This window comes from Corvus kubaryi, unplaced genomic scaffold, assembly GCF_017639235.1.
Source record: "Corvus kubaryi isolate FWS band 111438036 unplaced genomic scaffold, C.kubaryi_AGA036_p1.0 split3-73, whole genome shotgun sequence".
NCBI classification, from domain to species: Eukaryota; Metazoa; Chordata; class Aves; order Passeriformes; family Corvidae; genus Corvus; species Corvus kubaryi.
The window spans coordinates 25,235,253-25,259,388 of record NW_024582091.1 but is presented as its reverse complement, the minus strand read 5'-3'; the positions used below and the strand labels follow the sequence as shown (position 1 = coordinate 25,259,388).

Here is a 24,136-nt window from a genome sequence, read left to right as displayed (position 1 = left end):
AAATAAGAAAGCTGGAAGTAAGCTGTTAACTGAATGAATGCCTCATTTAACCTCACCACTGAGATGCTCTACATACTATTTTGAAGTTAATAGAACACTTTCAATAATTTATAGCTAAACTTTTATCTTACTATATTTTGAAATTTACTCCCTTATACTAATGAATAAACAAAGGAAGAAGGGCACTTGTGTGGCACCTGCCCTATGAGCCAGGGAATATGCATGTGCGAGCAGACAGAGGTATGGGCAGGAGCCTGCAGAATCACAAAAGGATGACAGAAAAAATGATTACAAGTCCCCAGCTGTGGAAAATAAGCAGCGGAAAAAAACATATTAAACTTGAAAAAAATTAATCTGAAGAAGCTAACATTTAAAAAACACCTACGTCAGAACCCAAACCCACAGATGTTCTCTTGGAGGAATCCAAAAGAAAAATATATCTACCCCATTCAGGGGTGGGGGGAGGAGGACAACAATTATTGTATACTTAAAACATTAAATAGGCCAGGACATTCCTGAGACCAGGATCCCACCAATACATATATCCTCCATTTGATACCTTTTTTTTGGCCAAGAAATACAGTTTTGAGAAAAAGCAAACCCAAACAACTTTGCTAGTGTTGCTGTACCACAGCAGCAGCACAACTCTGATTCTGTCCAGATCTGTCCCACACACCTGATCCCCAATGAGTGCTCTGATCTTGCAAAGACACTCTTCCTCCTCCCCCACAGCAACACTGCTCCACTGACTGCAGAGCCCCTGGCCCCATCCCTCTATAACACAGCTTGGATACATGTGGCATCGACTGCAAGAAAGAATCCATCTGTTGCAACTTCAAAGAAGACGAGTTACAGCTCTGCGATTCCTAAAACCCACAAATATTCCACCTTGGTTTGCCTGATTTGTCATTAACATTTCTCATGCCTAAATTAAGAAGGACACTGAGCACCAGATGCGTGCTGACAGTGTTGCAGTCGAACAGCTTTTATAGCTTAGCCTCGTTTCCCTCCACACCTCCACGTTTCTTGGTTGTGCCTGTTGCATACCAACACATAGCAAGCCATCACAAGCCAAATTACTATTATTAGTGTGAACTATTAGGGGTTTGCTGCAAACTCTAATAAAACTAAGGAACCAATTATTTTACCACATCTATGGGGCACTGACCTGTTTGCCCATTTTCCCTGTTCTCAAAGATCCTTCAGCCTGGTACCCAACTCTGTGATGAAGCCTGTTTAGCACCAGTGAAGTTCCCCACATTCAGACCGACAACGTTCTGAGCTGAGATGAGGGAATCAAAATTAAAATCCAGCCCATCGGCATCCATGAGTTCACTGCGGATAATGGACTCCATGTCACACTCCAGGCTCCCATTGAAAATATCCAGGTCCAAGTCACTTGGGAATTTCTCATGTCCCATGACCGGGAGGTTCACGCTAGAGGAGTACAAAGAGGAGCCTGACAGCGGGTCAGAAAGCGTTTGCATAGACTGATTGACAGGTGACTGCTGATGTTTGGTGGATCCCAAGCTGTTGGAGTCACTCAAGCCTATGTTACTGATGGAATTGGACAAGGCACGGCTGCCACTAAGAGAGGAGTTGTGGGACTGGTGCTGGTGATGGGACAGGTTCTGATTGACCAGACCGCCCTGGCTGGACTGCGCAGCAAACGACATCATGGGGTCGTTGCGGAGCATTATATTCCGGCGGGAATTGTGGGCGGACACAGCTGTGCTGGCTTGTGACATGAGTGGGTCAGACTGTGTCATCATGACATCGCTGTGACTAAGTGCATCAGAGGTGAGAAGATCCTGCAGCGTCTGATTGTTGTAATGAGAAATGGAAGAGAAAGTGGCCTGCTTGTTCTCCTGAATTGTCTGCATGGGTGACTGGCGGAGGGAATTCAGGGATGACGGCCCAAACACAGCATTGTTGAAACTACTTGATGGGGAGCCCAGTCCTGAACCTTTGGAACCATAAGGAAAACTGGAGCTTCTCTGCATTATCCCTCCTGTGGGTGACTGCTGGGAGGGAGGGAGTGTTATATTGTCCAAGAGATCATCCATGAGGTTATCTGTCAGTCCATCATTCAAGTTCATTGTCCCAGCCATATCAGTCAACCTAGGCAACTCCACAGTACATGGTTTGTTTACTGATGGGGACAAGCTCGAAGGACTACTGTACAGCATGGGAGAAAGTGGAGCATCATCATCTTGAACATCATCAAGCTCAGTGCTTGCCAATATTGGTGACAAGCGGCCACTGATCGTACTGGCATTTGAATTTGTACGGGAGCGAAAATCTGTCCATGCATCCAGCTCATCGCTGCTGCGGGAGGTGGGACTCCCTGGCCACTTGGAGAGCTGGGAAGGGCTCTCCTCACTCGTCTCCTGGGCGGTCTGCAGAGCCGCCTTTTTCTTTGCCGCCCGCCCTCTGCTCTTGGTGTACTTGTTGCTGTTGTCCATTGACACAGCACGTCTCCGGGGCGCCTTGCCGCCTTTTCCACCATCTGGATTGATCATCCACCAAGAGCTTTTCCCAGTGCCTTCATTCTGTACCCTGACGAATCGGCTGTGGAGCGACAAGTTGTGCCGGATCGAATTCTGCAAGAAAGGAACAAAACAAAACATGAAGACTGTCACCCCACTTCTTTTACAACCCAAATCTCAATCATTAAACCAACATCTCATTATGACAGCAACATGAATAAAATCATTGGACCCTCCTGGATATCTCCGTAGGTTTCTCTGGTGCTGGATATGGGAGGGCTGGAGTGTAACTGTGGCATGCCGGCGTGCTGCTGTAAAGCAAGCCCTGAGCTTGCTCGAGCTGTGCATTCCTTGTGCCCATCTCTACACCCCTAAAATCTTCATCCTAAGAAAAGGAGTGTGACATTCCTGCTAGAAAGGAGCTAGATGTTTCTCCCTTACTTTTGACTCAGGACAAACTACTACTATCAGCAATCTTGCCATCAGTTCCTTGAAATAAGAACTGCAAAGGCGCAGCAAAAATCTGGCTGGAAGGGTAGTCACACTCATCGCAGCCTCTGCAAATGTCTTTTTAATTCTTCATGGGCACGTGTGCTGTATATTTGTTATAATAATTCTTGAGAAAACTGCAAGTGCTGTTGCTCCTCTCCCACAGGCACTCTGTGCATGACTAAGCTGTACCTTCTCTCTTGATTAGAGGCACCAGAATTACGCCCGTACAGCAGTAGCTGGCCAGCTGTCCCCTCGCTATGGTATCCTCACGGTCTTCAAAACATGATGTGACACAGTATGCAAGGATATCCCTGTCCCCGTAAGCTGCTGGACACAGAGCTCTATAAAGCTGCTGAACACAGCCAGATACTCTGTCCTGTACAGGATGCTATGAAATACAGTGCTCTCAGGGGAGCCGGCACACAGTCTACTCTTGCATCGTACCTGCTTGCACCAGTCAGCAACATCGAACTGCCCAAAATACATGTTGGCTCAACCCGATGATGATCACCTCAGAATCACAAAGAGCCTGAGAAAACCAGCCCATGGTACCCCCAGAGAAATGGCACCAGATTTAAACCAAAATAACTGAGATGAAAATCCCACTCCATCCTGCTGATCTTGTGCTTAAAATATGGGTGAAAGAAAGGAAAAGCAAATAGTATTTGTTAATGTGAATGCTTCCAGGTTTGGCAAACCAACATTTTTTTCCTGTGTGGCAGTCAGAAGATTTTTGGAACTATCCCATATTCCTTTGAAAACCCCTTGTGCTATTCCTCTAAGTTTAAAGAGTTGCAGAGTTCTTTCTTCTTAAATTTTGGCAATTACCAGGCGTATCTATGAAAAGAATAAAATCACATTTGTCCTATCAACATCTTTTAAAAACACATAGTAAGACCATAACACAATCAAACCATTCAGAACAAGTGTCCTTCGTTTACAAAACACTGAAGAAACTCCAGATTTAAATGGGCAAAGAATGAATCAATCAACAAATCATTCATCAGCACCTCAACATTTGCATCCTTAGGATAAATGGATGCTTGACATAAATAAACTGAGATACATATAAAGAAGTACAGCCCAGCTTTTTTAAAAACAATTCTTTTCAGTACAAAATGCCTTTCTTTCCCCACTGTTGAGCATTGTGGTTTTTGTCAGATTGTGAAATGGAAAACATGCCTGAAGTTCTCGCACGCAGACAGCAGACGTGGTTGTGATTATCACTTAATGAAAAGAGAAATCATATGGACCATACTTCAAAACAGCAACTGTTATGTTTTAAACAATTTACACAAAGCAGCTGATCAGACTTTGCTGACATGCTCAAGGCAAGTTTGGGTCAGTGCCTCAGCTACAAGCACATCCATTTCTGAGAGACTATCATGCCATCAAAATATGGTGGATTGAGTTGCACCATAATTGTTCTTCAGTCTAAGGAGGGAAAAAGCTTTATATTGTTTAACTGATGACATTTTAACCATATTTTGAGTCTGGCAACAGTTTAACTTCTAATAACTAGGCACCACTCCTTACTTCCTCAGGTTTCTCCCTGTAAAACTGGCTGGAGAACTGATGGGTTTTTTTAAAATAACCTTTGTTGATATTCCAGCTTGTATTGCATCTCTGCAGATAGCTCTTACCCTCATTCCCTGTAACTTCCATGGATAGCCACTTGTGAGAACATCTGCATCGGGATTTCTCCATGCAAAGACCAAGCCAGGCTTCAAAAGCCATACAAACCATGCTGTTCCCCACATAAAAAGGCTGGGTATAAGAATGCATGGCATTGTGACTCTTGCTAACAAAAAATACATCTTCGAAAACACAGAGGAGAAACACCTGAGGTGGTGTATGCAGCGTGCCATGCACAGCTTCAGATCTAAAAACACTCAGCCAAAGTGCCAGCAGCTAACAGTTTTCAGCCTATAGTATTCTCATAAAAGGGCTTATTTCTGCTGATGGTATCCATAGTATGAAACTATTTGGCCTAAACCCATGAAAAATCCTAAAAGGTGAAATTGTGAGACTGAGGTGCCTTTCAGGATGAGGACTCCTGCATGTGTGGATACGTATGTGCACACGTGTAATTTTCTTCTTATTATATCTTTTTGCTCAGTGTCGATTTTACACAAATAATAAAAGAATGTAATAATCTTTCTGCATTGAAAATTGGTGGTTATAAAAAATCCAAGCAGTTTGTTTTCCTTTACGTTAAGCACTATGCCACTTATAATCCTGCTTCTGTTTTTCTTTGCTTTTCTTCTGTAGGAAGATTTTCTTAAGCATAATTATGGGCTAATTTATTTTTGTGTACCCCATCTCCACCCTCTGTTCAAACACTGCCTTAAAACCCACTTCTTTCATGTAACCTCCCCCACTAACCTCTTCAGCAACCGTATCTGAGTTTTTTTGGTTTCTCCTTCTGTTGGATGCCTGGCCAAATCAAATTAGGGCTGGATCCTATTATCCTTTCTCCTGCAAGTTTTGTTACAGAAGCCACCAGGATTGACAACTCACATCAGTAAAGACTGTTGCACTGCGCTACCAGGCAGCAATCTGGATGGAAACAACTGTATTTTCTACCTGTTTTCTGAGCTGTCAAAAAATATTCCCATCTGCTTAAAATATAGGAAAGTATATGGGGACAATTGTTGCTCACAACCACATGCGTTACTCATATATGACCATGCAACAAACCACAAAGGAGGTGGGGAAGCAAAGAAAATACAGTTTATCACTTGAACCCACTGCTGATGAAATTAATGGGGATTTGTCTTTGACTTATGTGGGAGATGAATTAGGCCATGATGATGGAAACTTAACACATTTTTCCATGCCAAAATGCAATGAGAAACTTTAAAAGATGCATAAAGGAACTTCCATCATCTGTCCTGGAGACCATATGTAGATGGGATAGATGCTAGCCAGGCTGCAGACAGCTCACATACCACCGATGGGTACAACATACAGACTGTACTCGAGCGGACCAAAAAGAAATATGATGAGCTCCTCCACTTATTAGTGTTACTATTTATACTGGACTTGGAGAATGTCATGTGCTCTACTGAAAGCCAGAAGACTGAGGTTCCTGCAGATAACATCTAGACCATCATGAGTCCCCTGAGGCCAGACCAGCTGGGTTGAAGTTCCCTTTGAAAGTGGTCCTGCAGGGAGGAGGGACTGTCCCTGGAGACAAGGAAGACTCAGGGCAGAGGAACACAGGAGATTGGGCAGAACTGGTGTGAGCAGAGGATGGTGCAGTGCCACAGGCAAGCAGGGCTGCTGTCCTACCTTGGCTTAGGCTGATGGCACCAGGAGAAGGGGTGAGCTGGGTGCCCATAACAGCCAGGGCAGCAACACCAGGGCTTACAGCACTTTCCCCAAACTCAGGGCCATGCTCTCCACTTCAAAAAATGTTGATCCACTGCACTGTGTTTTATTCGGTTAATACTCCTCAAGGGATCCAGCTACATTTTGCTTGCAAGAAAAACCCCTGAGATCAGCTACCATGTCCTCATTACACAAATCTCTCTCTATTTTGATAAGTCTGAAAAGAGGCAAGCTGAGAGAGAGGACGCTCAAACATTTCCAAAGTGCCGTATCCCTCATTTGATACAAACAACTGAATGAGTCTCCCAAGGAGGCTGGGACTGCATGTTATTTCAACACTCAGACCCGGTCAGACAACAGCAGCAAATGCCTGAGCCTTTAAAATGGAGAAAATTCCCCCTCCCTATGCCTGTTTCAGCCTCTTCCAAGCCGTGTTTACCTTGTGGAGCCTGTCCACTAACTCAGACACCAGCTGCAAGTGCTTCCACTGCAGTACAGAGTCTTTTTTGTCTGGAAGCAACATGTGGTATCAATTTATCATCCTCGACAACGCAACAAGGAATCCACTCGCTTTAAAAATAAAATGAGAGTTGTGTAACTTAACTCTTAAAACTCCCTGCTTTAAAAAAAAAAAAAAGCCTAAAGATTAGCAAGATGAGGTGCAGCTGCCGGCTGAGGAGTCCAAGTTACACACTGGTCTGTTTTTCTTTCAGTGTTTTGTAGTGAGTAGTGAATTTGCTATTTCAGATATGGGCTCCTAAACTAAAGTTACGGCAACAAATCAAAAGCAGTAGTTTAAGTGGGATATTAGGACATGGTGGGAGAAAAACAAACACTATCTGCAGACCCATAAATGCTGCTAATGCTCACTTGGGAGAATTACACTTTATGTTATGCTATATTAACATATATAATGTTTTACCTTCACCATAGGAAGTTGTCTGGTAGCCATGCAGTAGAGAAAGGCATCAGATCTAATACCACTGAAAAGAAGCCATGAAAATAACTCCAGCTTATCAGCCTCCAGCTGAACAGAGGGAGTCCAGCTTCTCTATGGCTCTGCTTGCTCACTTGAATTTCAGTTTTCAGCTTAGGCCATCTTGCTCAAAATGTTGTCACACAAATCTCATTTGGGATGAACACCCCTAGAGACAATGTCCACCAAAAATTATTTCTTTAAGAAAACCAAAATAAAACTACTTTTTTTTTTGCATTTAGTGGTTGATGAAACTGGAGTCTGTGAATAATTCAACACATTCGACACCTGTCCAGACCAGTGTCCGTGCCTTCTCATGAAGTAACTCAAAACTTGCTTCAACTCAGTTTTCACAGAATCATAGAATCACAGCATATGCTGAGTTGGAAGGGAATCATCAGAATCATCAAGTCCAACACCCAGCCCTGCACAGGACACCCAAGAGTCACACCATGTGCCTGAGAGCTCTTGAACTTGAACTCAGACAAGTGATGCTGTGACCACTTCCCTGGGGAGCTCAACCACCCTCTGAGTGAAGAACCTTTTCCTGATATCCAGCCTAACCCTCCTCTGCCACAGCTTCATGCCATTCTCTTGGGTCCTGTCACTGGTCACCACAGAGAAGATATCAATACCCTTTCCTCCTCTTCCCTTCATGAGGAAACTGAGACTGCAAGGAGGTCTCCCCTCAGTCTCCTCTTCTCCAGGCTGAACAGACCAAGTGCCCTCAGCTGCTCCTCATATGGCTTCCCCTCAAGGCCCTTCACCATCCTTGTGGCCCTCTTTTGGACCCTCTCTAATAGCTCAACGTCTTTTTTATACTGTGATGCCCAAAACTGCACACAGGACCAAAGGGGATGCTGCACCAGTGCAGAGCAGAGTGGGACAATCGCATTTTACATTTCAGATGTTTTACATTTTGTTTGCTTTAAAGTCCCCAAGGAGATTCAGTTGCAACTAAACAAGAAAACAGATGCAGTGGCTTCAAACTTATAAATAATTAAAGGTGCCAGTTCTGTGCATGTATGAGGGAATTCCTGGTGAGAGGGCTTTGCAAGCCCAGGCAAGCTGATCTTTAGGAAGTACCAATCTATTGGTTCCATACCGTCCCTTTTTGCCTAGCCCCATAAGGCTGAAGTGTTACCCTTCTCAAAGAATTCTGAAATTCCAAATCCAGAGAGGTCTCAGAATTTTTCCTCTTTCCCATGAGTTTTTGCAAACCAGAAAAATGTACATAATTTAACAAAGTAGTGAGGGTGCTCTGCAGATACAGAAAAAGCAAGAACTAAAACATAAAGAGAGTTCTCCCACAATATCTATCCAGCCATGTTGTCCTGATATACCTCTTTTTCCATATTAAACCAGACACTATGTGCTCCAGATTGTTATGTTTTCCCTAAATTATGAAAGCTGCAGGGACAAAAAAAGCATTAAGAAAATTACACACAGAAAAAGAAGTATTTTCTGACACCCAAAATGGTTTTGATGCCTGATGTTTGGTATCATCTGCATGTTCCCAAGGCAGCTCCCAAAAATCCCACCAGTTGTTCACCAGAACGAGGCAGTCAGAGCACACCGGAGTCCTACAGGGTACACCCCTTCACACCCAGCTGGCAAAGGCCACCATCCTCACACTCCTGGGTATGTGGGGTGACACAGGCTCAGCCCTACCCAAGCATGCTCTCCAGCAGGAAAAGGGAAAAAAAATATCCCACAAATTTAAGAAAGTCAGCTCAGCATCTGAAAGGCAGCTCTGTGGTTTCCTCTCCTCATCCTCTCTTCAAAGGAGTTTTCTGACCTTGGTGGTAGGGGAACACTAGAAGAGGCCTCTGCTGTGATTAGCTCCGCCTGCACCTCTGCCCATTGTCCCCCACGCCAGAAGAGTAGAGCCTTGAGGGATTTAAGCTCCTTGGGAGAACAGTAAGTCCAGCAAAGGTTTATCTCCTGAAATGTGCTGGCTTGGATAGGAGAGCAGTACATGGATCTGCCTCCGTCCTGCACACACGGCACTGCGCCATGCCAAATTACGACAGGAGAAAGTGATCAGCACAGGGAAAACAAACTCTCCCTGACACGCACACCACGCTTCCCCAGCTGCACTGGCCATGAGGGCAGGTGGCGAGCGACCCGCCCACCAAGGGGGTTTATGCCATAGTCTTTGAAAAGGAAAGCATCTCAAAGCATGGACCTATGGGAATTGAGTCATAAAAAGTTTTTCCAAAAAAAAAAAAAAAAATAGTAATAAATGTAAAAAAAATAATTCTAGTTAAAACAACCACTGCCTCACTCTTTGCAAACAGTGATATTGCAAATTACTACACTGACGTAAATAAAACTTAGCTGAAAATATACACTGCCTGGAAATTGCCTCAGAGCACCACGCTTCCAGTTAGCAGAGAAATCTCCAGTTATTTTACAGTCAGACACGCTCTGACCACATGAGGACTCTAATAAATAACATTTGTTTTGCTGTGAGTAGAGCATGCTGGCTGTCGTTTACACCGGGTGTTGGGAGACGGAAAGCAGAGTGCAAGGAAAGTGCTGATACTTTAATGCAGCTGAGGAGCAAGAAGGTCAGGCTCTCCAGTCACCCCTCCCAGTGTCAGGAGCCAGGTACCTCAGCACCCTTTGCTATAGAAGTCCCCTAAAAAATCAAATGTTATCATCTGCATGCTGTGGCAATGCTTTTCCACATTAGAATAGGATTTGGGAATCAGGAGGCAGGCACCATCACTGAGAGGTCGCTAGGGCACCTTGTCAAGAGGCACCTTTCCCAGTCCCTTCCACCCGCTTCATATTGTGGCTGCCCAAAACTCAAAACCACAGCTGATTTAAATAAAAGGATTTAACTTAATTAAGAGCAAGAATTTACTTTGAGGCATTGCTGTTGTAAGGTGAAATCCCAAGGCAACTCATTGTAGGCTTGACTGGGACATGAACAGAGTCAGCGGGAAAATGGGAGATGTTGCCCCTTACCGAACTTAAACCCAAGGAGTTGCATACAAAAAGGCTGCAGTGGACACACATGGCTGGGTCTCTGCAGAGCCAGATCAAAACAGTTGTAATTTCTGTTCAGGAGTAGTATCACCAGCAGATTAACATCTTTCTTTTTTCCTCTTGTTTCTCAATGGCAAGCCCCAGCATTTGAAACATTTTCACTGTAGGAACTTTAGAAATAACACCATGCTTTATTTGTGGAGCTCCTTCAGTACACCATTGCTGCGTTTCTCCTCCATGCCACAGAGCCCCAAGAGAAGTGCAGGCACACACAACTAATGAACCTGAACACTGTACATAACAGTAACTCCCACAAAAACAGCTACTCCTGTCAGCACAGCTCCAATCCACCAGCTGCTGAAGCTACTGGAAGAGTCCTCCCAAACCTCAGTGGTCACCCAGTTAGACCTCAATGAAAACAATGCAATTTTACTGCAAGGCAGACTTTCACCATGAAGGCTTTGGGTTAGTATTGCTAGAAAGAAGATCTAGGAAAAAAAAAAAAGCCTCTGTTTTTTATTTCTTAGATGCAAAGATCCCAGCACAACTCTCACGCAGCATTGTGGAAGCCAGAGTGCTCAATTTTATTTTTGCTCATTCTCAGCATATGGCTGTTACTATACATTGACTATTTAGACACACGTATGGGCGTTCTTTCATGCCTTTAAAAATAAATGTGAGTGATGCTACTGCTTATAATAATTCACTAAAAATAGTAGCTTCCCATGGAAGATCACAAAAGCCTCTCACTGCTGAATCACCTATTATAAATCTTTATTTTTTGAAATCTTTTGCGGTCATGTGTTGATTTTATTTAACACTTTCTAAGCCTATGAAATGCAACTAAACCAGCAATAACTCTCACCACATAGTAGCAGGGAAAGAGTAAAATCCGTGTGCGTGGAGAGAGCGTTCCAGGGCTCCTGGAACCCAAGCTCAAGGCTGCCCTGCCCACGGCCCTGCGACATGCTAACTCTGAAATGATACACCCGGCCTGGATTAATTGGAAGTGTTGAGCTGCACACACTAAATTGTGAATCTGGTGACAGTTACAGCAAACATGTGACTGATGAGAGGAATAGATCTGATACAGTGTCACCTGACTTTGATCAGGCCTGAGCAAGACCTTCAAAAGCCAGCACAGGCACCCGAGACCTTCTTGTGAGCAATACTACAAGCAACCTCCAAACCAGCCCCCAGCATTTCTGCTATGTCAACTAATCTGAAACAGGACCCCTCTCTGGGCTATTTTAAGCACATAATTTCTTTATTATTGAACCAGAAGATATAATCTGATCTTAAAAAAAAACAACAGCATTTTAAAATACAATGTGCTTCAGTTGGCAGCTGAGGTGGCAAAGGGAATGGTCCTGCTCCACAGACCTGAGCTCTGGGGGAAGCCGGGGATGCACCTAAGTGTGGCTCTCAGTGGGTCTGACCTGCTGACTTTTAAAGGTAAAAAACCCTTGGGAGCCTCACAAAGGGCAGCTGGTGTGGGAAAACGCAACTGCAACCCCAGATACTGAGTTACTGCAGCACTGGTGTGGCCAAGGGTGAGTTAGGAGATGAGGGTAAGTGAACAGAACAACTTGAAAAACAGGTATCTCCTCCTTCACAACTCTGGACTGGATAGCTACCAATAAATACCTGAGCACTCTTCAAAACGTAATGGCATTACTGTAAAATATTAATGCCTTTTGAAAGCAGAAAGTGATCGGTTTTCCTTTTGACGTATTCTGATGAGCATTCTGTTTTCGTCCTGAGAATAACACATGGGTCCTCCCTGGCCTCTTGGTTACATAGATTCCTGTACTTTCCCTCTGCACTGGGGAACATATTTTAAACAGTGCACTTAGGAGTATATTTCAAGAATCATACAGGCTTGCGTTCTGTATACACAAACAAAGCTCATGCCATGCCAGATGACATGGGAGGACGAAAATATCCATCTCCACACCATTTCTACAAGAACAGTAGCAAGGTGGGTTTGTTTCAGAAGTCTGTCCCTAGCCCATTCTTTGATCTGACTTCCACTCATGCTCTGCATCAGGGCACTCAGTCCCAAAACCAGGCCTGCCCAAAAACTCACTACCAGGGCACGTGGCTTTAGTTTCCATGCTGTGATGCCCTGGATGTAATCTCCAAGGTGACAGCATTTGATTCTTTTTTCCCTCCCTATGGAAAAAGCTCTTCTGCAGACTTAAAATCTGGGAAGCTCCAGGTCAGACCTGGAGCTAGTGACACCAGCCACCCTTGGGAGTCATGGGGAGAAATGGGCACCTCCACGAAACAAGCCCACCAGCCTGTCCTCCCATTCTCGTCTGAGAGCACCTGACCCTCTCTGCTGGTGGGGGTAGATCTCATCCTCTTGCAGGAAGGTTTTGGGATGGTCACTCCCAGTGCATCCCAGGGTATGGCAGCTTCAGAGAACTCCTCCACACTCAAACCAAACTCTACCTCTCTGCATTCATCCTAGCCTCACTTAACCCCACTTATGAGTTGTTTTAGTTTTCATTGAACCTCACCTCACCTCACTCAGACAACTTGCATGTTACTGGTTCTACTGGATTTTTTAAATTTATTTTTTGTTTACTGCAGGGGCAAAATATACCCCAGGAGCTGACAAAAGGGAATATGATACCTATTACAATGCCAATGACTCAGCCCTTTGCTACAGCAAGCAGGCTATTCCTGTTTCACATGTAACTGGAAGCAGCACCATCCCAGAAACTTCACAGTCCAGGTAAATGCACAAGTATGAAAGTCATCTTTTGTTTCTTTAAAGCTGTTTACCTAAATGGAGAAAATAAGACCATGGTCATCAATACAATCATAATCACAAGTGCTGAATGTTGAGCCTAAAGCTAGACTGTATCAAAATGCTTCAGCACCTGATGCTTTGTTCAAGCCCCACCCCAACACCAGAGCCTGAATAGCAGAATGATGAGTGGAAGAGCCTTTTCATGGTCTGGATTTGAGCCTGCACACATGAGTAATCCCCTCCTGAGGCCAGCACTCAGGCCATGATGGGGTCCTTGTATTGCTCCATACATGCCTTTTTCAGAAGCAGCTGTGGAGCCACAGGGCAATGGGTTTTAGGACCTTGACTGTGTCAACAGCAAGAGTCGTCAGCAGGTACTCTGACAAGAATTATCTACCCTGTAGGATGCAGTCTGGTTGAGCTCCAAGTGTGGGAAGGACTACACCAGTAGAAGACACTTGCATCTGAAAGTTTACAGCCTCAACAGGCAGACAAAGAAGCACTAACTCAATGAAGACACTCCAGAAAATAAAATCAAGAAACTTGTTTTGGTTTTATTTTCTAGCACAAGCCAGCCTTGTCTTCCCTGCCGTTTAGGACAGGCCTCAAGGCGACTTCACAGACACCATCCTACACTATGGAAAATTCAAAGTTTTTACTTGCTGAATCAAAATCTATGTGTTTTGGGGTTGCAGTAGCTGTATGGACTCAGATAGCCCCACAATTCCTCCAGATACATTCTCTCTCAGATAACTTTCTGCTTCTTAGAGAAACAAAAAAAAGAGCGAGCAATGGCAAATCCTTATGGGGGATATTTTCCCTCCTTCAGAAAGAGAAAGGACCCACTACACCAAGCACCCTGAGATGTACATACATTATGACAGGTCTGCTAATACTTTTGCTATATGAGATGACATGCAAAATATAAAATGGGCTAACTAGCTATGTGCTTTTCATTTCCTTCTTCAGTTTTCCCATACCCACCCCCATGATTGAAGTTTAGAGAAGATGATATATCTAGAAAAAAAGAAATGAAGCAGGCTACTTTCTGGTTAAGGTTAGAAAAGGGGAAATGAAAAAAATAATGAGATGGAAGAGTCCACACTTGTCTCCAGTTTGACTTTTTTCAGAGCTAGTGGAAACTAATTCTGTTCATGAGGATCTGCTCATGTGCCTGTTGCAAAGTGAGATTCTCACCTGCAAGGGCTTTTTTTGCATGCATCTAAATGCATGTGAACTACTTTGTGTGTTTGAACATGAATTCCCTCATTGTGTAGGGTAGATATGCACCAGCCTTTGCCAGACTTTGCCTTGTTGACAAGGCTAAACAGGAGGAGACATACAGAAATTTCCAATTTTGTTTACAGGCAAGTTTCAAAGCTTGCAAAAGTTAATGAAAACCTTCTAGTAGTTTTGTAACAGGCTCTTTTTTGAGGTGAAAATGTACCATATTAATTATTTTCAGCAGAAATGGGTTTTTGGTGCCATCCAATCACAGCTGTAACACCAGCAGACCTTCTGCAGGAGAGTGACAGCTGAGTCACTAATACTAAAACAGGGATGAGGAAAGGAAAATGAAAAAGAAACTAGGCTACTTCCCCTGAGGAGCTAAATACAGTATTTAATGGCATCTTTTTTTAAGGTTAACAAATCAAATGCTTCAGCTGTGAATTGTTGTCATCATCATAACTACAACAGGATGACCCTGAACAGCCTATCTCCATCTAGGTTTTTTCCACCTGTGACACATAAATAAGGAGGAAGAGGCTGGGAGGCAGCCCAGCCTTTCACCATACTCTGAGTCTTCAGGGAGACAGGTTGTGATAGCCACACGAATTCGGCAGGACAAACAGCTGTGCTGTCAACACAGGGGGAAGGTGGCAGGAGGAAGCAGCTGGCTACTTGTCTCTTACTGCATCTGCAGCAGCTGCCATCTTCGTCAGCTGTTGCCCCCATGGCACTCTGCCTGCATGAGCTGGAGCAGGCAGCACTTGGGCTCCTCTTGTTTAACTCACACTGAAGAGCTGTGTCCCCACCCCACTGCCCTTAAACAAAGGTGTCAAAAGTAATTAAAGTCAGGATGGCAAGAAACCTTAAAGCTCTATGTACAGAGGAGCATCTTTTTTCCAACACCACAGAAGTGTTGGGCACTTTGGACTCCATGTCACAGGTTGCATTTTAGTAAGTTACATTTTAGTGAAGTATCTAAAAAATACATGCATACACTAAAAAATATCTGTCCAGCAGAAAAGTAAGGACTGAAGCTGATTCTCCAGGAAATCAACTCCAGGTACCTGACAAAGCCTTCTGTATTAGGAGACCCTGTATATAGTCATAAGGTATTAGAGCACAACAGGGTGACATTTTTGCTTGTTTATTCAAGGTCATGTTTGTCAGCAATAGCCCTGGATCAGGGCTGCACCAGGGGAGCTGCTTTGCGCCTTCAGGCCCCAACAAATGGTTCCCACTGCAAGAGCCAACAATGTAATCACAAATGCAACATGATCACGAGGTGGTTCGGAACGCTGCCTCCTGATCTGATAGCCAAACACGAGAGTGCACAAGATACTGGAATGCAGGGAACTGGGCCACCTGGGCAGATAATTCCTGGCAAGATTATGTGCGCTTGGACTAACCTTCCTCCTTGAGGGCAATGCCAGGGAGTGCACGTTGGACACTGGTGGCACTGCATTTATATATTCTTTTTAGGGAGACACTTTCTCTGAGTCCTAGACTTTAGCCAAACCTAGCCACGCTTGCCAAACACACAAAATTTCTATTTAATTAATCCCATGCATGTCTTCAGAGACTCCCTGTTGAGTTGGCTTAAAGCACCCCATCCACGCCTTATCACAAACTCTGACCATGTTTTTATGACTATTTTAAGCATAATTTGAGCATAATGCCAAATAGCAAATAAGTCGCTGTTCATGCAAAATGTCTGGCTGACCTCTGTAAGACTCTTCACATGAGAAAAAGTTTGCAGGATTAGGACCAAAGCCTGGAAGCAGGGCCATCTCTTCCCTCTGACCACACCCCCTCTCCCTTGGCTCCAACAACCAGTACATGCTGTCCTCTTCATTACTTCGACACAGTCCTTAAGGCCTTAGATCTGAATGAAGAAAATGAGCAAACTCTGTGATTCAGGGTATTTAAAAATGGAAAAAAAAGGGCAACTGTTAGGCAGAATCTGCTAGGAGGAGGAGAAGGAATCGGCTGAGTGCCAAAAGACAAGAGTCCACAGTCTTCAAATTTCAAAGGCTTTCAGGATAGATGACCTCAAGATAGTTTCACAAGCTAGTCTGAACGAGTCACATTTTGGTAGTCTGCTGGATTTTTCCTCCACTCCTTTTTCCACCTAGATAACTTTGGTTTTTTTTCACTTGGTGAAAGACAAAATAACTTTAGTAACTTCCAATAACTTTACTCTCCTGTGGCACTTACATGTCAATTAGCTCCAGATTGCTGCTATATATTGGGACAGTGTACATGCTTGGGAAACTGTCCCTGGGAATTTTAATGCCATAAAATGCCTCGGTGCTTCAACCCTACCCCATCTTTCTGGTACACCAGCCAGTGAACACAGAGTGCTTTCTTCTGCTGTGCCCCTCTCTGTCCCCCACTCCCTCCACAGAATTAGGACAATGCTGGAACTCAGCACAATGCTATTTGCAGCCATGCATGTTTGAAATAAAAAATGAAGTCCAAGATTGTACCTCAGGCTGCCTGAGATTCAGCCGCCTTCTGCTGCCCAAAACCACAGAGGCAGAGCTTGCATGTTTAGATAACAACTATAGCAAAATGAAGACAAAAACTGTAAGCAATCCGTTTTAAATGCAGACAGGGCAGGGAGTGACTGCACTGGCACTAACCCGATGGAGTCTTAAGAACATTTGACTTGTTCCACTCCCAGGTTTCCACCCTGAGTCCCACGTGCGTGGAAGTCATCTGGGGACACAAGCAGGCATGGAGAGGCCTTGCCTCTGCAGCTCCCCTCCCACTGGGGAAGGGGCTAGCTGGCAGAGCCAGAAGATGGCACAACATTTGGGGACTCCACACAAACTACAAGGCCAATACAGGGGAGTAAGGGCAAGCCTGGACCAAAAGAGGACCAGGTCAGTGTGACACTGGGTGTGTTGGAGAGGTCTTTGCAAACCTGGGACTCTGCCTCGCAGAGGAGCGGCGCCAGTGGGAAGGAGGTAACGTCACCAGAGTGGAAATCCTTTGAGTATTAACAGTCACCACACGCTCATCAGAAGGAGCACCTACCCTTTCTTGAGCACACACTGCCAGTAAGAAGTCTTCTCAACAGCAGATCTGGGACACCCCAACAGCACATTTTGCTAGAAGACCATAAGAAAAAACATCCAAAACTCTAGTCTTGTTGACAACCAGTCCCTGTGATGTGCTGAATGTCATCTGCTACATGGAATCCCCCAGTTCAGGCTGATCCTTACTGGAGAGAGAAGAAACCTGCTACATCACGTTCCTACTGCTGACAACAGGATTGGGTTTGTTATCAAAGAACTTCCAGAGCCCCATGTGTCAAACGACAATGACCTCTGCTCTTCTGGTGAGGTATTTTTAACTTTGGGAAGTACCTAGAGAAAAGCTGGGGGATGAGGCCCATGAGCCAAGTTTTCAGGAGAGCTACTGAGAAAAAGAAGTAAACTGTCTGGGAAATGTCATGGTGTCATGCTGTTGTCCTGCTAGATGGATTTTTGGACATTACCACACATGCTGCAGCAAGGTTTCCACCCCACAACCCAAGCACTGCAATACAGGCCCTTAATGGGCCAAATCACATCAGTCCTCCAGATTTGCAGTGGTTTATAGAAATGGTCTTCTTCAGGAACAGGAAAAATTCCAAGCATCCTACAGGACACAATCTGTGTTTCTCCATGACTATCCCAACACATAAGGCTAAAATGAAAAGCCTGGAACAGACGTCAGCAGCTCCCATAGGCCTGACACACATTGGAAAGGAGAGCTTTCCAGTACCAAGAAAAGGCTGGGAGTATCACCTTCCCCTGGGTACATAGCAACAGTTGCTAGTTTTGGCAGGCAGCGAGATGCAGTGCAAGACATGATGGTGACATCATTTGATTATCACCTTGCTTCCCTTGGATTCAATTGGATTCCAATAAACTATTTTTAGAATTGCTACAGCCTTGAAAACTGACTTATTACAGATTTGGGTAGAGGAAGCTGGGGACTATATTAATAGCAGATAAAGCCTTAACAAGGCCCAAGTATCTGGAACCCAAAACCACAGCAGGAATAGCATGTACATATTAACAGCGAAGGTAATTAACCTTCTGAAAAACATGCTTGAAGTGTGGGTGGATTCTTCATTGCCTTAAGTTTCTGCATTTAAGGCTAAATATTCTTCCAAAAGGTGGGATGAAGCTGAAATTGAATTTGGGATTTGTTGTTGAAATATCTGATGGGAGCTGTGATGCTTTTACTCAGAAGTCCTGCCCTTAAAATCTAAAAGCTTGCCTGTTGCTCGTGCTTGGGAAGTTCAGTCCCATTTTGCTGATATAAGCATTTGCAGTTTCAAAGAAAGTTAAGAATTACTAGAGGATATCATGACATATGATGTTAACACCCCAGAGAAAGCAGTACAGGAAAAAATAAAATAAAAGCTCTCCAAAATGTTAAGCCTGAGGTTCATTGCTTTTGCCCTGGACACAAGAAATGAATAACATCATGTCTCATTACTCCATGACACTGAGAGCTTGAAAGTAATTGATCTTGCCTCCAATTTCAAGCTAGCCACAGTGTTTGTTTAGGAGAAGAGGCTCACATGACAGGCTGGAGCTTCTGAAGGAGACATTCCCCTGAAGTGGTAGCAGCTCTCTGGAAATAAATAACTACAGGGATTCCCAGGCAGTTGTGGAATCGTCAGCAGCAGTCCACTGCGTGGTGGTGCACAGCACTTCTTCATTATGTTTATGCAACTACAGGTATTAGTATTTACAGCAAGCTGCTTCTTTTTACATCCCTTACATTGAATATTTGATATCCTATATGAATTTTAATGGCTGTTGTACAGTCTTCTGTTTTTTAGCTTGTCAGTAAGTATGGTTGGACAGTGACAGACTAATGAGCTACTGAGCGATGTGAGGAACCGTGTGGTATGTCACAACTTGTTTTATAAAATAACAGGGCAGAGCTTTTTCACTTTTATAGCAAGGACAGAGTCTCTACTCTGCTTGCCCCAAATGACAATGAGAAAAAGTGTTCTGAGCAAGAAAGAAGGAACACCAAAAAGCAGAACAGAAACGAAACTGCACTGTCAGGTTTTCACTCTGTCAGAGCCCCTGTAATCAAACCCAGGAAGGCAACCCAGTGAGGGGCCCTGGGCTATCACATCATCCCCACTGCAAAACTTCTGACTGATGTAAGCAATTGACTTGTCTGCTAATTTGATTTCTACAACTCACTGCATTGGGACGTGACTGATAAGAGCTGACTAGCAATTCCCACAGATAGGGATTTTGCAGAGCCTTGCACGCCGCACAGTGAGGCCAACTCCACCCATTTCTTTCCACACATGCCACTGTCGCCCACAAATCTGAGGCAGACACACACGACTCTATCAGCAGGACCATATGTGTCTGCAGAGATAGCAAAAGCCAGAGACTGCCACCACTTAGCCAAATAGACAACTTCGCATACAAGAAATGACACGTGGCAGGAGAGATCCAGGAAAGGACACAGTTTAAGCCTCCTAAATTCAGAGGCTATTGCTTCAAGTAAGAGAGCAGAGGCAAGAGGCAACCCAATAGCCACAGATTCCTCTGCAACACAGATTTCTATTAGGGAGAAGTCAAAGCCAAGAGGGACAAACCATACCCAAAGCAGAGGATATGGACTTCTTCAACACTGATGCATCTAAATTGAAAATTTTTATATGTGTGAAAGGCCTTAGATAAATATTTGGGTCAGAATGGGAAAATGGATAGCAAAATCAGACCAGCAAGTAACAGGAGTAATGTGAAAATATTTGGTGGGGTAAAGTGGGCAATAAATGATGAACCATCAGGCCCATAGGGATTTATGAGAGACTGTCTGCCAGTGAGGCCAAGTAACTCTTTTTTTTTTTGGAGTGGGATAGGAGAGGAAGCACAAGGGCAAAGACTGAGACTGTTGTTCACCGGAAAAGCAGATATTTAAAACCCTCACAGAAGGCAGGAGAGACTTGAAAGGAGACTGCAAAAGCTCAGGCTCCCTGGAGCTACATGCCTTAAGTTGAAGGCTGTGCAGGTACCTGTGGCCATAACACCTTGGACAAAAGATGTAGCACTGCTGCTGGAGGGCTGGGAGGTGCCTGACCTTACCTGCCCAAGCCTCATTGCACCCTCCTTCTCAAGGGCCAGCAAGGATTTACTGCTTCCCCTGGCGTATGCAGGGGTCATAGAATCACAGAATCCTTAAGGCTGGAAAAGGCCTAAGATCATCAAGTCCAACCACTAACCTAAAGCCAGTGTGTTCAGCACTAAACCATGTCCCTAAGTGCCACATCCACACGTTTTTTTTTAAGGCTTCCAGGGGTGGTGATTCCACCACTTTCCTGGGCAGTCTGACCAGCCTTCCAGTGAACAAAAAGTGTACAACAGAGCATCAAGCTGCAACAAACACGCTCCCCAGTGTGGCTGCATCCTTTCTCCCTCTCCAAAAATACCCACTGAGGCTCAGTGACCACAGCTCTGAGGAGCAGCACTCAGGGACCTCAAGTCCCGTTGGCTGCTGATGCCAGTGGCCCTATGAAACAGTTTTCTCAAATCAAAATACGGTTTACTACTAACAGAAGGTAGGCAGCGTAATATTTTCTAAAACGGACTCAAAAGAGGATATTTGTCTCTCCTAGCTCGGTCCTGTGCCAATACATGTTCCAGGAGCTGCTGAGAAGCTGAGATTCCTGCAAACTTACAGCCAGGTGTCTGATCCTGGTGAGTGGCTCTCGAACAATGGCCTACTTTCTGCCTGAAGAGTTTTTAACTCTTGGCAGTTCCTTTGATCTGTTCCTCCTTAACACTGGCAAAAAAACCTGAAGCTGAGGAGGTAGCATCCTCCCAGTTAATAGCTTTGGCATTGTATCTTAATCCCTCTCGAGGCACCTTCCCAAAGTTATTTTACCAGCAGCTGCTGTCTTGCCTGCCTGGTTGCTTTTAAAACTACTTTGATATTAAACTAACTACATGCATCCCTGAAGCAACCATCCCAGTACTGGGGCACACATCCTCTCCATCCCCAGCTGGAGATGCATGCCATGCTGGGGATAGAGGGCAAGGAAGAGAGGGACAAGCCCCACTGCCCATCTTTAGGCATACTGGATGTCCAAGCTGGGAGTTGAGGATCCTGAGGCATCCTGACAACCCAAGGCTTCTTTCAGAGCCCCCAAGATCAAAACTGTCCTGCTGCTCATGTGAGGCACAGAGGCATCTGAAGCCTGGACCATAATGATTTTCTCCTCTTCTCTCTTCCTGAAGATATTTTTTCTTTGAGTTTCTCCCTTTTCATTGCTAGGTTTACAAGCTCTGTGCAAGCTGTTCTCATCTTTGCATACCCAGAGAAATAAACCAAATCATAATAATAGCATATGAAAAAGCAGAAATTTATCTCAAGACCATGGTGTTTTTATTAAGGTGACTGGAGGCAAACACTTATGCCCCAAATGAGGGGGAAGGCAGGCAGGCAGAAAGGTATGGGAAAAGGAATTAGTACTAGAAACAACATGATAATTCATCTCTACCAACAAAAAAGTGCTACAGACTTTCTTCTTGCCCTCCTCAAATAAATGACTTGTAACAAACAATAAAGGTTTGTCTAACAACAAAACAGACAAAGCACTTAATATCTGTAATTTCAGCCTCAGAGAATAAACCATTTAATCCTTCATTTTTTACATTTCTTTTACTTCTAAAAAAGATCACTAGCTCCTCACTCTGGTGCTTCCACAGCAATTTAGCAGGCATCAAATTACAAAATAAGAAACTGATAAATCTCAATCCAGAGAAATCCATCTACCCTGACTCAGACGAGAAACTTTCCTGTTCAGCTCCCTCTTGAGAAAAGCTGGCAAAAATAAATACAGTGCTTTTCCTACCTTCCTCATTTAGGAAAAAAACACCATCACCACCATGTGACACAGCCTCAAGACCACAGCTTTCTAGAAAGAAAGGTCAAGTGAAACAGTTTTCCTAAAGAGTTTGTCTGACTGCAGAAACAGGATCGCACCAAGCAATGAGCAGCAGGATGAGTGCCTTAAATCACACATCTCAGGTGCTTCTCCATCCTCCATGGTGCCAACACGGACAACAAAGGAGTGGGGAGGTGGGCAGGAAATACAGGGATGCCGTCACAATTTTTACACTGACCATACTTTTGCCTGACAGCTCCTGGAAAAGGCAAGACCGCCTGGTCACCAACAACAGCCAGGCATTGGATCAGGCAAACAAAAGCCCTCTATCTCTGCTCCGCTGAGGTGGAGGCATGACCAAGTAGGAGAGAAGGCAGGAAGTAGTGATCAACTGGAAAACTACCATGAACAAAACCCAAGCACTACCACAAAAACATGAAAACCCAGGGAAAAAAAAATTCTATGAAAATACTGTAATAGGTTACCTTTATGTGAATGAGTCTTCATGCTCGCCTAGACTGAGTCACTCTGTGAACTGCCTCGCAGTCCATCTGGCTGCCAACTCCTGGCTAAACTTGAACATCCTGTGACTGAAATGAATGCATCAAAGGCTAAGGCACCGCAAGGTAACAAGGTTTTCTTTGTGCAGCACCTCCAGATGCACCAGCATTCCGCTTACGCTAGGTCTCACATATCCTCTGGGGCTGTGATTGGTATATTTCTGACTTTCAGAGGCTGTAAAAGAAAGGCTAGACTTGAAATGTGCCTCTCACCTTACTTTCATGGACCTCCTCAATCCATCTCTGGCCATGTACCAGTGATCTTATAGTCTTGGATGTGAAACTGTTTACAATTTTTCATTGCTCTGGACATAAAATTTTGCTACCACCTATGTAAACAACTTTCAAATATGGGAGGATGCCATTGCTGCAGATGAATGCAGGCCCAGAAACCATTGTGACACAATCTTACAGAAAGTAAGACTGCACTGCTGGATACTGCACTTCCACAGTCTGCCTTTCAACCCACTTACAGTTGTAGTGGAAGGAGAAAGGAAAAAAAACCAAAGTATTCCTTACGTTCCCAGCTTTCCTCCCCAAATCAGGAACACACTCCTATTTCTTAGGTGGCAATATAAACTTAAATAATCTTTCCTGCCTTCACTGAAACTATTTTAAAACCAGTAGTCAGGTACAAAACAAACGTCCCAGCTAATGCAATGTGTATTACTCAGTGATGATAAACACTATACACCCACCTAGACTTTTCACTTGATGTGGTTGGAAACTGCTATGTAAGGTGGAAAAAGTAAGGCAGGCTGCTTTATTTTTGGCATTTACTTAAGAGTTTAGGCTTATTGCAGCAGTACATTTACTCTGGCTCTGTGTGCTGCTTGCAGCCAACTGTGTAAAGATATTTTGTGGCTATTTTCTTGGCTGGAAGAAAGACGTATCACCCCCCAACTCCCACCACGTCTCCTACTCCACCACACTGCCAAGCTGCAAGGAGGGAGTGTGCTGGGAGGGGACCTTCTCTTTCTCATCTGCCAGAGCAGAGCTCAGCAAGGTAAAGCTCTGTCTAGCCAACAAAGCTCTTTACCACAAATATCCTTATTAAACACAGCCTTATCAGAGACCAGTTTCTGCAGTCTGAAGCAGTCAGGAATTAACTCTGTCAATATAAAATTTCAAGCCAGGATTAGAGCCCAGACCCAAGGGGATGTGAGTGAGTGTTCAAGCCACAACAGAGTCACCTGACCATGCTCACGCCATGTCAGGGGGCTGCCCAAGGGGCCAGGGCTCAGGCTGTGCACCCACCACCCTGGTGGTACTCCAGTCCCCTGAAGGACTCATTCCCCAGGCTGCTGCAGCAGGAGAGGGGGATGCTGAAACTTGTCTGTCTAGCGGGATAGAAGGGAAAGGAAGCACTGTGCCAGTGTT

At 44.5% G+C, this 24,136-nt stretch overlaps 1 protein-coding gene across 3 annotated transcripts in view; it reads right to left on the bottom strand.

Moving 5' to 3' along the window:
• FOXO3 (forkhead box O3) overlaps positions 1–24,136 on the bottom strand; it is a 90,006-nt gene that overhangs the window by 14,320 nt on the left and 51,550 nt on the right. For 2 of the 3 annotated variants that reach the window (XR_006014076.1, XM_042016377.1), the window contains exon 2: positions 1,169–2,603. Coding sequence is in view for 2 of the 3 variants with exons in the window: in XM_042016377.1 (XP_041872311.1) it covers positions 1,203–2,603 (1,401 nt within the window). In the remaining variant the exon portion in view is untranslated. Of the gene's footprint in view, position 1; positions 255–1,168; positions 2,604–24,136 lie in introns of those variants that run through there. The other variant, XM_042016378.1, reaches the window with a different exon arrangement.